Here is a 13,931-nt window from a genome sequence, read left to right on the forward strand (position 1 = left end):
GAAAGAAAGAAAGAAAGAAAGAAAGAAAGAAAGAAAGAAAGAAGGAGAAGGAAGGAAGGAAGGAAGGAAGGAAGGAAGGAAGGAAGGAAGGAAGGAAGGAAGGAAGGAAGGAAGGAAGGAAGGAAGGAAGGAAGGGAGGGAGGAAGGAAGGGAGGGAGGAAGGGAGGAAGGGAGGGAGGGAGTGAGGGAGGGGAAAGAGGGGAAGGGAGGGGAGGAGAGGGGAAGAGAGGAGAGCATCTTTTCTAATGAAAGAATGGACAAGCAGGGTTTCTTTAAAGTTATAAGTTAAATTATATATTTTAAAAGTAAAGCAAGTTGAACATAATAGAGACCTGAAGTTTCATATATAATCTTTTTATGCATTTCTAAACATATAGAATTGCCCATTTTGTTATTCGGTTCAGAATTAAAATGAGTATTATTAAAAAGAAATTTAGCAGGTCTTTTTGTGACCCTGAAAGTCTTTAAAATCTCTTCTTCTGATGATTGTATATACCTGCAAATCATGGAATACCAGAGTACAAGTAATTAAATTTGAGTTATCCAAAAAGGAAAAGGCTGGGATGGGCAAAAGTAGGCTAATGAAATAATGTCATCATAAAAGGATAGTCTGAAAACGAGGTAAGTTGGGTCCTATGGTGAAAGGGAAGGATCGCAAATGGAAAATATGTTACATTAATAGTCCCAAAAGAACTATAAATCTAGACGAAGACCCCCTGCACCTAGGGTAGACCCTTGTGGAAGATTAATGAGAGGTAAGCCTAAATAAGTAGGAGTTGGATGAAAAGGCATAGTGATTTGTTCTCAGAAGACATACAATCAGCCTGACTTTAACTTGAGGGCTTTGGAAATAAAGGTTACGATTTGATAGGACTGGAAGACTTCTTCACGAACATATTTTAGTTTGGGTGCCTCTCGATAATGCCCAAAATTCTACAGGAACTGAGAGAAGAAGAGAGGAAAGTGGAGAGAAGGGAGAGAACCGAAAGGGGATACGGGGGGAAGAGAGCAGGCTAAAGGCTGGGAGAAATAAATTCTTTTTTTTTTTTTAATTACAAGGAATAAGCCTCATCATTGTTACAGTGCTGTGTCCTGTGCATACCTATACTATATATGCATGTTTTTAACTGAAGGGTTGGAAAAAAATGATGTCTTATTTCAAACTCCGAGAAAACGTAGCCAACTTTGTCCCTGTCCAGCCTACATTTTACAGTTCTCTGCAAGGCAATGCCCAAAGGGAGGGAAGAAGTCGAAGGTGGACTTGTAGAAGAGGCGGGTGGCAGAGGGCGGTGGGAAGGAGTTGAGGCGCCAGGAGCAGGGTGTGGGGAGGTTGGGCGGGTGGGTGGGGAGAAACCCCAGAGGCAGAGGAGGACGCGCACTAGCCAGGGCGAGAGCGCGCGGAGAACTGAGTCGAGGTCTCCCGTAGGGGCTGCCTCACTTGCACCGGCCCTGCGCCTCCCTCAGTTCCCTCCCCCTTTCCCTCCCTTTCTCCTCTTCCTCCTCCTCCTCCTCCTGCTGCTGTTGCTGCTGCTGTAGTTGCTGTTGCTGCTGCTGCTGGTACTGCTGCTGCTCCTGCTGCTACCTGATCTCACTAGCACAAATCTATCAAGCTTCGTTCTGCATCGCACACACCTTTACTTCCCCGGGCAGTAGGGGAAAACGCACCCTAACAGGTAAGAACACCCGGTGGCGATCGTAGGACTTTTAGTACTTTAGTGCTTTTTAATTAGCTCTGGTGTGGTGACAGAGCACAATAGTCGGTGTGCACAAGTTCAGCGGTGGGTCCGCGTGAGAAACCGGGACTTGAATTTGGGGAGTGTGGGAAAGACTCTGGGGGCACACAGGTTTGCGTTCTCTCTCTTCACCAGTTAAGGCTGTAGGCATCAGGTGTGTGTGTGTGTGTGTGTGTGTGTGTGTGTGTGTGTGTGTGTGTGTGTGTCTAGGTGTAGGTGACGTTTCAGAATGAGTGGCCATACACTGGATTCTATCTTCATTCACTTATATGTGTGCAGGTAAATCAGCAAGTTTCCGTGACCGTAAATTTATTTGAGTTTGCATGTTTCCGATTATGTGTGCATGTGCTTGTAGGCATTGTATGCATTATCAGAGTAAGTGTACTCTAAGCCAAATCTCGAATCCTCCAAGTACTGATTTAATTAAAAGTGGGAGTTCAGAGTTCTGCCGCTCTGCCCTCTGGAGTTGGGTAGGCTGGTCCAAAGAGGCTGGAAAACACCTCTATGCCCGCCCAGACCTCAGCCAGCGGTGCCCCTCCACCCCCACCTCCGGTGCTACCCTGCAGCGCCTTTCTCTGTGCAGTCAACCGATACGTTAGAGCGTAGAGATTGCAAATTCCCCGGTCGGATCTGGACGTGGGACCTAAGAAAAAGGAGCCAAGCACTCTGGGCTGCTTATCTGCATGGTGTGGGGCTTGTTTAGCTATGCTGTTTGCAGGGAACCTCTGTGGAAACTCCTGTGGGAGAATTTGTGCGGGGGAGGAGGGAGCTGCCAAGAGAGGATTCTATCGAGATGGGTGGGTAACGAGTAGGAGAGGGAAGAAAATGCTTAGATCTCTACAAAAATTCCAAACTAAGGAAATGTGTGTTTTCTCAGGGACTTCGCTAGGCTTTGCAGCTGGTTATTAGAAAGATAATGAAAAGCCTTTTAAAAAATCTGAGGTTGTTAAAATTAAAAAAAAAAAAAAGCCTTCCTCTTCCCCCCCCCCCCCTCCCCTCGTCATACACACACACATACACCTCTCTCCAAAAGACTAGTGATGAATGGGCTTGGCCTCCTTTGAAATCGATTGTGGTTAATTCTCCCTCTAAATGTAATATCTAATGTGTGTGTGTGTGTGTGTATACATTTGTATGAGTAGATTTCGTATTATAGATCTGTCTGCCAGGTGATGGACTCTGCACAGTACCTCAAAGGGTTTCTACTACCTTTTTTTTTGCTGCCTTTAGTGCCTAGTTTGGCAAAGGAAAAGGGTGGAGTAGGGAGAAATGAAAAAGTAAATTCTCAGTAAGATAGGGCAGAGGCTCAGTCTCTCCTGTTCTCTGTCCTCTTTTAGAAGTTACATTATATCCTGAGTCTTGCCCTTTCAATCAGCGAAGATATTAAAAATTCATTTGTCTTGTGTTTCCTTTGAGATTCAGGATGTTGAAAATATTCTTCCTGACCATTTTGACTCTTGCTCTTGTAAGGGCACAGGAGACTGAGGAGACCATCACATATACGGTAAGGTTTGATGGAATTTGAGATAACTGCGTTTTATAGAGATTCTGTGACCCAAGGGAGAAATTACTTACCTCGGGCAGGATATGTGGGATTACTCCCAATGGTCTTTACCATGATATGTGTAATGAATTAAACAATGCTCCAGCATGTTTCCAGTTTAGTACTCCTAAATCAAGGGCAGACCTTTCAAAGGTTTATTTACATCAGGAACTTCGTGAGCTAAGAATAAAAACTTAATATGTTAGCCAAGGCAAGAAAACAATTAGAATCTAAAATCAAAGATTCATTCGACCAGAAAAAAACTTGAAGGGGTAAGTAGGAAGTCATAGACTAATTAATTAATAAGGCCAAAAACTTGGTCACAAGTTACTCCCAATTAACCACTAAGTATATAGAACATTACAGAAGTACCTTAGGTCATGTGTTCAGCTAACATGTTTCTCATAGGAAGGGACACTAGTTTATTAAATGCCTTAAGGACTATGTCTATTTAATAATACCAACAGCAAAGTCAAATGTTTTGATGCATTTGCAATTAGTGTCCCATTAGTGAGAGACTGACTTGTGTTTGACTAACTTGTTTTAATTAAAACCAAGTGTTGAGTAAAAAGTTATCTTACAATGTACTTTGTGCAAGTAGGTTATGTAAAATTTTTATTACCATATGTAAAATTTCCAATAGTTTTTTTGAGAAATTAATTGTATGGCTAAGACGAATGGTTAATATAATATTGGAAATATCTTCTCACTCCTCCCATTGCCGGGAATTGATGTGGTAAGAACAGAGGAGGGTCGGGACTGCCTCACTTCCGGTAAGTTTTTCCCCCTGCTTCTGTTTTCTGCTTTCTAATAATAAGTGTTATGAGGAGAATAATAACCATTTGCCCTGGCTTGAAATAATCAAAAAAGGTTGATCCCAATTTTCAAATTTAAATAGTTTCTACAAATACTGTGGAAATTTTTAAAATTAAGATTCTCAAAAGTAAGCTAAAGTCTTTATTACTAATAATAAACATATCATCTCAGTTTTTCAATTCCATATAATCTTCAAAATTCTCATTTTATCAGGTAAATATATCTTGGTGTGATTCAGACTAATTATAATGAAATCCAGTTTAATATGAATGGTTTGTTAATTTAATGATAAGATGATAATTTCTTCCTCTCCTGGGACTAAGCCAGGTCAGAGAAATAGTCAATTAGTGCATCTCCTTTTTTTAACCTCTAGACTTTAATGTTCACTTATTAATTCAGCCCACAGCCACTCTTTAAGAAAGCTAAAATTAAATTTGCTTCCAATTATTTAATAAAAAGCTTTCTTGCTTTAACAAAATGGGTGCCATAAACTAAAGAATTAATTAATCTCATTAGTGAATAATTATTCACTTATGTCTCACTTTACTAATCACACAAGTCTTTTTTATCCTTAGTGGTTATATCTGTGGAATTTTTAAAGTACATAATAATTTCAAGTTCTTGAGTTAGAATCCACTATTCATACATAAGCTAAGGCTTCTTAAAGGCAACACTATCCTTGTCAACTAAGCCCATACTTGTTCTGACAAAATTGTTTATGGCTCACATTAATACTAGATTTTGTCTAGAATATGCTTAATAGCAGCTCTACAGAAAAACATATTAGTGTTAAGAACCTAAAACAACTGGGAAAGCATTTTCAATTATCATATCAATTGTATAAATCAGGTTTCTCTCATTAGGAGGATATTTAACAAAAGGATTTTTCATTATCTGACAAACTTTCCTAGGTTCCTCATCCTTGCTATAATCACAATCCATTAAACAGTTACATTAGGCACCACTGGAGGATGGAAGTATAGGAGGGAATATCCTATCCATAGAAGCTTGCAATAAATACAATATCCATAGAAGCTTGCAATAAATACAATAGAATACAGTGAACATATAAATGGAAGCATTAGGGAACCTAAACTAGTACAAATAATGTAACCCAACATGCATGGCTGCTGGAGGAAATTCAAAGCAAGGAAGTAATCAATCTCAAGTTAGAGATTTGGAAGTTAATTTTCATCTGGTTCTTGAATGGAATAAATGAAAGAAATTATAGCATGGAGACATATTCATTTCAAGGAATAGGGTGAACAATAGCAAGAGAATGGGAATATACAAAATGAAGAGATCAGAATAGCTCATGAAGAGAAAAGGAGATTGACTAGGATGGAATGGGTTAGACTAAAAGGGATGGATTAAATTTTGAACTAGAGTTTATGAGTTTATGGGCAGAGGGATAATTTGGTAAACTACTGAGAACTAGCATCCTGGAAAATATATAAAGGATAATAGTTTTAAATTTTGCTATGTGTTTTACATTTTATCTTATTTGAGCCCCATAATCCTGTGAAATAGGAGATAGGGTTACCAGCAAAGTATTGGTCTATTGGCATAATCTAGAGGTCCAGGTAATAAACTCATGAGTGATATAATGATTAAAGAAATGGAATATATGATTAGGAAACAATAATGTAATAGAATTAGCAGAACTTGGTGAGAAATGAGAAATCTGAAGTCAGAGAAAGAGTTAGAATAAGTCTAAAATTCCAGGAAGAAAATCAAGTCACTGACAGTCTGGGGAAAGAAGACAATATAGTTAGTTTTCAAATTCACAAGCTAACAGTATTAGCAGGATATCCATCTGCAGGTTATCTGCTTATAGATGACTACAGATTGAATGATGTAAATGGAAAGATGGTGAAAAGGGTTTGTAGATACAAATTTAGAATTTACTTAATAAAAATTATATTTGAAGGCACAAAACTAGAGGTAAAAAATAAAATAAAACAAAATAGAAGATGAGCTCTAAGGGAATTTCCACAGTGGAACAAAGAGAGAAAGAAGGGTCAAAAAGTTAGGTGATATAAGTTATTAGTGTCATATTAGACAAATGAAAAAAAAAACTCTTAAGAAGGTGGTAAGTAGAGTTGAAACCACAGAGAATTCAAAGATTAGAACTGAGAAGAGATCATTGTTTGACTAATAAAAGGCATGCCCAGTATGTATGCTTACCTGACTTCTTCCCAAACAGTTAGATAGTATTTACAGCATACCCATCTCATCATGACAGAGAACACATAAATTATCACCATATTAGAAGGATGATATTTCATATTGTTTTCAGAGAGAGTATGTAGTAATTAACTGTTTTATGGACACTTTTGATATCTTATACACAGCAATGCACAGATGGATATGAATGGGATCCTGTAAGGCAGCAATGCAAAGGTAAGTGAACTCAGAAGCTTTATATTTTATTTGAACTTTCCATTTTTCATTTTATGAGCAGTTTTTAAAGTTTACAATTGAGAAAGTATGATACACCCATGAAAAGTGCCCTACTTTTAAGAAATACTCTTTCCACTAAAAATATTCCTGACTTGTATTATTACTGACTACAGATATTGATGAATGCGAAATTGTCCCAGATGCCTGCAAAGGAGGGATGAAATGTGTAAACCACTTTGGTGGGTACCTTTGCTTACCTAGAACAGCTCAAATTATTGTCAGTAATGAGCCATCACAACCTGAAAGAGCCCCCGAAACATCTGCAAGTCGAAATAATTTTGTCATTCGAAGGACCCCAGCTGACCCACAGCGTGTTACTTCTCAATCTCCTCATCAGATTCAGTGTGTGGCAGGTTATGAACCAAGTGAGCAGAATGTGTGCCAAGGTAAGAATGTATTCCTTTTTAAATAGTAAAGCGCCTGCTATCATCATTTTATGAAGGGACTATGTCAGTTGGGCACTGGTTTTATTCGTGGGTATCATTTGTATTCATTTGGAATTTGAAATAGTTCCATTCCACTGAGTGACACTCTTGTATTTTAAGGCCTTTAGTTTACCTTCTTTCCTTTCTGGGATTTAGAAACAAGAATCATGTTCTATGCTGCCTTTGAATGGCCTTCTCTTACTCACCCACATTTGTCACTGTCTTTTTAAAACTTTGATTTGACCACATTTCACTGGTATCACTTGAATCACTGACCCTCTTTCTGACTTTTTGTTTGTTTTTAAAAAGAGAACTCATCATTGTGTGGCAGTGGCAACCACAATAGAGTTAAACTTGCAAAGTTGGTGAGAATCTGGTGTTTTCATTGACGAGATGTAGGCTATTTCCCCAAATAGCAGGACTGGAGTGCATCCACTTTTCCCTGTCCCTTTCTAAGTACAACCTTTTAAATCATTGCCACACGCCCTATTGTTGCCTATCTGAGCGGTGCTGCTGAATACTTTTAAGCAAGTTGTTCCAACAGAACTTACCCTTATTGTATAGATGTGAAAGGAGCATGCCTGGAGTCAGGGCAAGCTAGAGAGGGTATAATTATAGGGATCATGTCATCCATCACAGTCTAGGGCTCCTTACACTGATCTGCTTATGACTTGGTGACACTGTACAATTCATTTTCATTTTCTACCAATATGGGTCCAAGAGGTCTACAACCTTCCAGTCAGTCATTATAAGAAGGGAGTGCCACTGCCCTTGTAATTTTGTTTGCATTGCCCTAAATGTGAAAAGGAGAATATAGCCATTGATTTAAGTATTCTCAAACCTATCACTCTGGAGCTACCTATCAGATTCTTTTGGTTAGAATTTGGTCATTGAAACTATTCAATTAATGTGTCTATTCTGCTCAAAAGATACTGTAATTTAGAATGTCCCATTCAGTGAGGGATCAACATCTGTGAAATCTATCATCTTCTGCCTTTTTTTTAATTCTTAAATACTCCCACATCAAGCACTGACTTAGTAACAGGATTGTGTCACTTTTCAGAGGATTCTCCATATTAGCATCTGTTTTTTGTTACTTACATGAGTCAGGATTTAAATATTGATGATGAATTCTTAAACATCTGCATGATGTCCAGGATATTTAATTCAAAGATTATGTCACATGGGATGGAAATTAAACTGATGAGCTGATTATGAACATTATAGTGAAGTCTGACAGTGTCTTGAGTTTGTTAAAAACATATCAACTTTTTATTCTATTATTTAAAGAGATAGATTGGCAAGTTTGGGGTTAGTCAAATTAAAAAAATATATAGGTTTTAGGGGACAGCTGGGTAGCTCAGTGGATTGAGAGCCAGATCTAGAGACTAGTGATCCTAGATTCAAATCTGGCCTTCCTAGCTGTGTGACCCTAGGCAAGTCACTTGACCCCCAGTATTGATTCTAAGGTGGAAGGTAAAAGTGTGTGTGTATGTGTGTATATATATATATATATATATATACATATATATGTTTTATTATCACTTTTTTCAAGACGGAGTACTCACTTTTATAAACACTGGGTTATTTTTCAGTGCCTTGAATTTTAGTTAGATTTGCATCATTATATCAAGTGGAAATTAAAAAGAAAAAAATAATCATTTCTTCATGCTGTATACAATTAATCATTTTAATTGATACAGTTAGTAAATTATCTATCTTGAGGACATAAAGACTAGAACAAGACCTAGAGTCAAAAGGTAAGTAAAGAGGCAGAAAGTAATAATTAAGTATACCTAGTATTAAAAATAATTCAGATGTTCTTTCATTGGTTACATTGTAAGGTTAACATTTGATATTATTGATAAGAATTCAACTAAATTATATTTTGTTTTCACTGAAAATTTGAGAGTACTAAAAACTTATTCTCAACTATTTAATAAGACCAAAAAATAATAATAAATCCAGCCCTCATAGGACTTAGTTTAGGAAAAACTTAATTTGCAATGTAGAATCATTAAATGCTTCAAATATAATATGAATCCAATAAATAACTGTTGATTGAGTGCACACTACTATTTCCTACCAAAAAGACACTCCCTTTCATCCACCTTACAAAAAAATATGATGGGGTTTGTATAACTTTCGACCAAAGTTAAAAGTCTTTTGGATGATTTAAGGCTTAAATTGGATTTCTTCCCACTTCATGGTTTTGCAAAGCTCCTATAAATGTGTATTTACTTAATTGTTGTTAAAAAGGGGCTTAATTTCATATGACAACAACTGTCTAATCAGTCAAGGAAATCTGACTAACCTAAGAAGAGTCACACTTAGGCTTGGCTTATTACTTAGTTAATCAAACGTGCAGTCCAGCTTCTTCTAATTGCCTACAGATGTATGACATTCTCATTCCAGTCCAGCAGCACTAAATAATATTTTATAACCAACGTGAACATGTGGGGACCTCTGTTTAAAACAATAGCGCACTCTGAGGACCTATATTCATGACATCATATTGGAGTTTGAAGAGCCTTCTGCTTTAATAAAGATGCCCACTCCCTTTTAAGTATTGCTTGGTCGTGCCTGGTAATTCAAACATATTTACCATGAACTGCTTGCCTTCAAATAAATGAATGAATGAATGCCTAAAGATGAGTCACACTGGCACTAAAAGTATCTCTCGTTTCCTCATAGATTTTTCAACAGGTGGAGTTCATTGGCACATAATATTTTAAAACTGAAAACATTTAATAATTTATTTGAAATAAGCTCATATTAGCTTTCTACTTAAAACAAATTATCCATTGTATGTTACCAATTTAAAAACAGTTAATTATATAAAATAAGGTGGTTGTATTTACATGCTTTTTGGCAAACTATCTTATAGACACTTTTCATTCAGTCATCAATTTTTTACTGACAGATCAGCTGAATGAATGCAAAACAGTCTTATAAAATCTGAACATCAAGTCAAATAAATACTATACATTTCCACTATATTTAATTTACTTTTCCAAATTTTCTTTAGTTTTCATGGCAAAACAAAAGAATTTTAACCTAGTGTAATATGTGAATAACAATTCTCAGTGACTTCTTGGGCAAACTTTTTTTTTAATTCTTACCTTCCATCTAAGAATCAATCTGCATATTGGTTCCAAGGCAGAAGAACAGTAAGGCCTAGGCAATGGCAGGGTTAAGTGACTTACCCAGGGTCACTCAGCTAGGAAATGTCTGAGGTCAGATCTGAACCCAGGACCTCCAATCTCCAGGCCTGGCTTTCTGTCTGCTTCAACACCTCACTGCCCCACTACTATACATACATTCTTGTGAAAGTTTACCCAAGGGTACAATTAGGTGGCTCAATGGATTGAGAATCAGGCCTGTAGATGGGAGGTCCTGGGTTCAAATCTGACCTCAGACACATCCTAGTTTGACTGACCCTGGGTAAGACACTTAATCCCCATTGCCTAGCCCTCAGTGCTCTTCTGTCTTGGAACCAATACGCCATATTGATTCTGAGATAAAAAGTAAGGGTTTAAAAAACAATTTCTAGGAGTATACAATAGCAACCCACAGATTTTTCAATGAAAGGAGCTTTGCACATATAAATAAAAGAAAATTCCTCATGTTATTACAAATTGAACTTTTAACATATAAATAATGTTATGCCAAATTAATTTTATATCATTATAACACTATCTAGCAAAATATATAGCACTTGAAGGTTTACCAAGCACTTTCTATTCTCATTTTATCCTCACACCCCTAGGAGGTGCTATTATTATTCCTATTTTAAGGATGATGAAACTGAGCCAAGTAGTTTAAGTTGACTTGCCCAGGATCACACAGTTTGTAAGTGTCTGAGTGTCAAGTATTCAATCCCCTGCCCCATCTAGATGTTTTAACAATGTGTTCAATTCTTTGGCAAAGATGCCAAAGAATAAGGAAAACTACCATTTATACTAGTTTTTCCCTATATTGAAGCTCTCATTTAGTTTTCCATATTTTTATAATACAGCATATCATATAATGTCTCTGTCCTCTTTCAATTTGTAAACTGAAAACACCAATTAAGACCAGGAAAGAATTAGCGTTCTCACTCTTTTTTTCAATTACTCATAACTTTCTCAAGATAAAGACTTGATTGTGAAAAATGAACAAAATCATCAAACCACTGGCCAATAAGAGAAAAATAGACTCTGGCCACTGAAGGGGATATAGACATATATGTGTGTATATATGTATCCATATACATTTGTATTTATATTTATATATATACACATATATTTGTATTTAATATACACATATATTTATGTATTTCCTTCATCTAACGATTTAATTAAAAGAAACTTATGCTTATGTAGTAGTTAATTAGGCCAATCCTAAGTTTTGTTCCTTTATAGTTTTTGAACAGAAAGACTGCTGTCCTTAGCTTCAGGAACCTAGACCTGAGCCCTGGCTCTGTCATCTAGGAGGGCAAGCATGGGTGGAGTATCACTGCCAAGGGCCTTGGGCGTGAGGCCACCTGGGGAGTGAAGAATAAATGAACTTTGAAAGGGAAAGAGGGAGAGTGCCAAAGACAAACTTTACCATAGCCACAGTTTTGCCTAAGGTTAGTCTTCCTGAAGCCTTTTCTCAAGGCTTCAAACATAAGTCACCCATCGTCAGCTCTGTGTTGCTTGAGGAGTACCCACTGGTCAGCCTGATAGGTTAGATGCTCCCTGGTTTAACTCCTCCAATTGGAAAGCCATGTGGCTAGGACCTCTTTTTGGCACCAGCCAGTCCTTGATCTGACTAACTGGTACCATTCACTGGGTGTTTTTTTCCACTACTGCCCCTATTTTTCTGGGCTTCCCTAAATCCCAGAGCCCCAGAATTAAGTAGACCACAGTAGTTTCTTCCCAATCCTGAATGCCACCCATATTTTCCCCTACTTCTCCATCAGTTACATGCCAATTTCTTGAATGTCTTGAAGATTTACTAGAAAGCACCATAGTAGTCAATGAGTAAATAAACATTTATTAAGCATTTACTGCATGCGAGGCACTGTACTAAGCACTGTAAATATAAGCAGAAAGAAAGATAAGCCTTTGCCTTCAAGGAACTTATATTTTATTTTTTCCCTTTGTATCTTGTTTTTTATTTAAATTAATTTATTTAGTCAATTTAGAACATTATTCCTTGGTTACAATAATCACATTATTTCCCTCCCTCCCCTCCGCCCACCCTTTCATTGGGTATTGATCAGAACCTATTTCCATGTTGTTGGTGTTTGCATTAGGATGTTCATTTAGAGTCTACATCCCCAGCCATATCCCCTTGACCCATGTATTCTAGCAGTTGTTTTTTTTCTGTGTTTCTACTCCCACAGTGTTTCCTCTGAATGTGGATAGTGTTCTTTCTCATAAATCCCTCCGGGTTGTTCATGATCACTGCATTGCCACTAATGGAGAAGTCCTTTACATTCAATTGTACCACAGTGTATCAGTCTCTGTGTACAATGTTCTCCTGGTTCTGCTCCTCTCACTCTGCATCAAATCCTGGAGGTTGTTAAGAGAACTTATATTTTAGTGGAAAAGACAGTACATAAAAGAGACCTGAAAGCAGAACTGAGGCACAGTAGAAAGCCCAGGGTACAGTAAGTGCTTACCAAATAAGAGGAGGGACTCTTTTCTTAGGAGGAACAATGCTACTTTCTAGGGTGATGAAGTCACCCTAAGACAGATTCTTCTCTCTTAAATTCCTCCTAGTTAGCCTTTCCATCAGATTCCTTATCCAGACAACTGTGGAGGACCCTCATCATCATCCCCCGTGTGCTTCTTACTCTGAGAGTCTCCACACTTGGGACTCCTTTGGAAGCAACTCTCATTTTGACATCCCACCTCCTTTCTCTCTCCTAATTGGTCTCCTGAAGCAAATTCAACAAGTATACTCTTCCTCATAGTCTAGTTCATCCCCTAATGGCTAGCTGTCATACCTTCCACCTATGATACTCAGTGTAAGGCTACATGGCACTGGCCCCACTGGGTCTGGTTCTCTTTGCCCATACCTTCTGACCCTTTCTCATAGGCATCCCTTTCTAGCTAGCTAGGATCTTAGAAGTCATTTAATTCATCTTCATTTTCTATGTAAGGAAAATGAGACATAGGGAGATTAAGTGATTTATAAATTCCCAATCTCATATGGCCTCACCTCTAGCATACATAGTGTTGATTGATCAAAGCTATTATTCTCAGTTAAAATATTTACTTTTTTACTCCAGTAGGATGTCATTGATCATATTTAAGATTCCTACCCCCACACCTCGCATTTTACACTAAATATTTTATAGTCTACATATGAAAATTGCATAAGCATAGAGCCATAACAACTTTTCTTATTCCCAACATCCTTGACCTCTCATAGCTGAGTGGGTCATTTCACCACTCTAGGAGTTTAGATCTGATGATGCTAGAGTTATGTACTAGAGCTCTACCTAGAAATTCCCAAGACCTTTCCATTGACTTCTGTTACTCCTGGGACAGCATGGCATTCATACTTTTATTAACTATGTTACCTTGAAGAAGTCCTTAATCACTTTCTCCCTCAGTTTCCTCAACTGAAAAATGATGAGGCTTCTAATGACCCTTCTTCTTTTAAATCGATGGTCCTATGATCCTGAAAACAGTAGCACCTCTTAGCAATCTAGTCTAAGGAAAGTTCACCCCAAATAAATACATCTGTTGTATGGTCCTACCTAACAAATTGGTCAGGGAGCAAAATGATCCTCTACTCAAAGTTTCAACCTTTGTCAAGGAATTGCTAGTTATGTAAATGCCAGATGGATCTGTTATTCCTATATACTGTTCACATAGGGTTTGAATCAAAAGAAGGAAAGCAACAGAACTCTTAAGCTACATCCTGAGTCATCTACTTTGGTGTATACCAACATGTACTCCATTATAATCCCAA

At 37.6% G+C, this 13,931-nt stretch overlaps 1 protein-coding gene across 6 annotated transcripts in view; it reads left to right on the top strand.

Moving 5' to 3' along the window:
• The first annotated feature begins 1,291 nt into the window (after nt 1-1,291).
• Nucleotides 1,292-13,931, top strand: part of EFEMP1 (EGF containing fibulin extracellular matrix protein 1) — a 69,812-nt gene continuing 57,172 nt past the window's right edge. The window contains exons 1-5 of one of the 6 annotated variants that reach the window (XM_007476803.2): nt 1,292-1,673; nt 3,150-3,237; nt 4,023-4,049; nt 6,447-6,495; nt 6,669-6,941. In XM_007476803.2, the coding sequence (XP_007476865.1) occupies nt 3,157-3,237; nt 4,023-4,049; nt 6,447-6,495; nt 6,669-6,941 (430 nt within the window). In that variant the 5' untranslated portion in view covers nt 1,292-1,673; nt 3,150-3,156. Of the gene's footprint in view, nt 1,674-2,200; nt 2,420-3,149; nt 3,238-4,022; nt 4,050-6,446; nt 6,496-6,668; nt 6,942-13,931 lie in introns of those variants that run through there. The other 5 variants (XM_007476805.2, XM_007476804.3, XM_007476806.2 and 2 more) reach the window with 5 other exon arrangements.

The sequence above is a fragment of the Monodelphis domestica genome, chromosome 1, assembly GCF_027887165.1.
Source record: "Monodelphis domestica isolate mMonDom1 chromosome 1, mMonDom1.pri, whole genome shotgun sequence".
NCBI lineage: Eukaryota > Metazoa > Chordata > Mammalia > Didelphimorphia > Didelphidae > Monodelphis > Monodelphis domestica.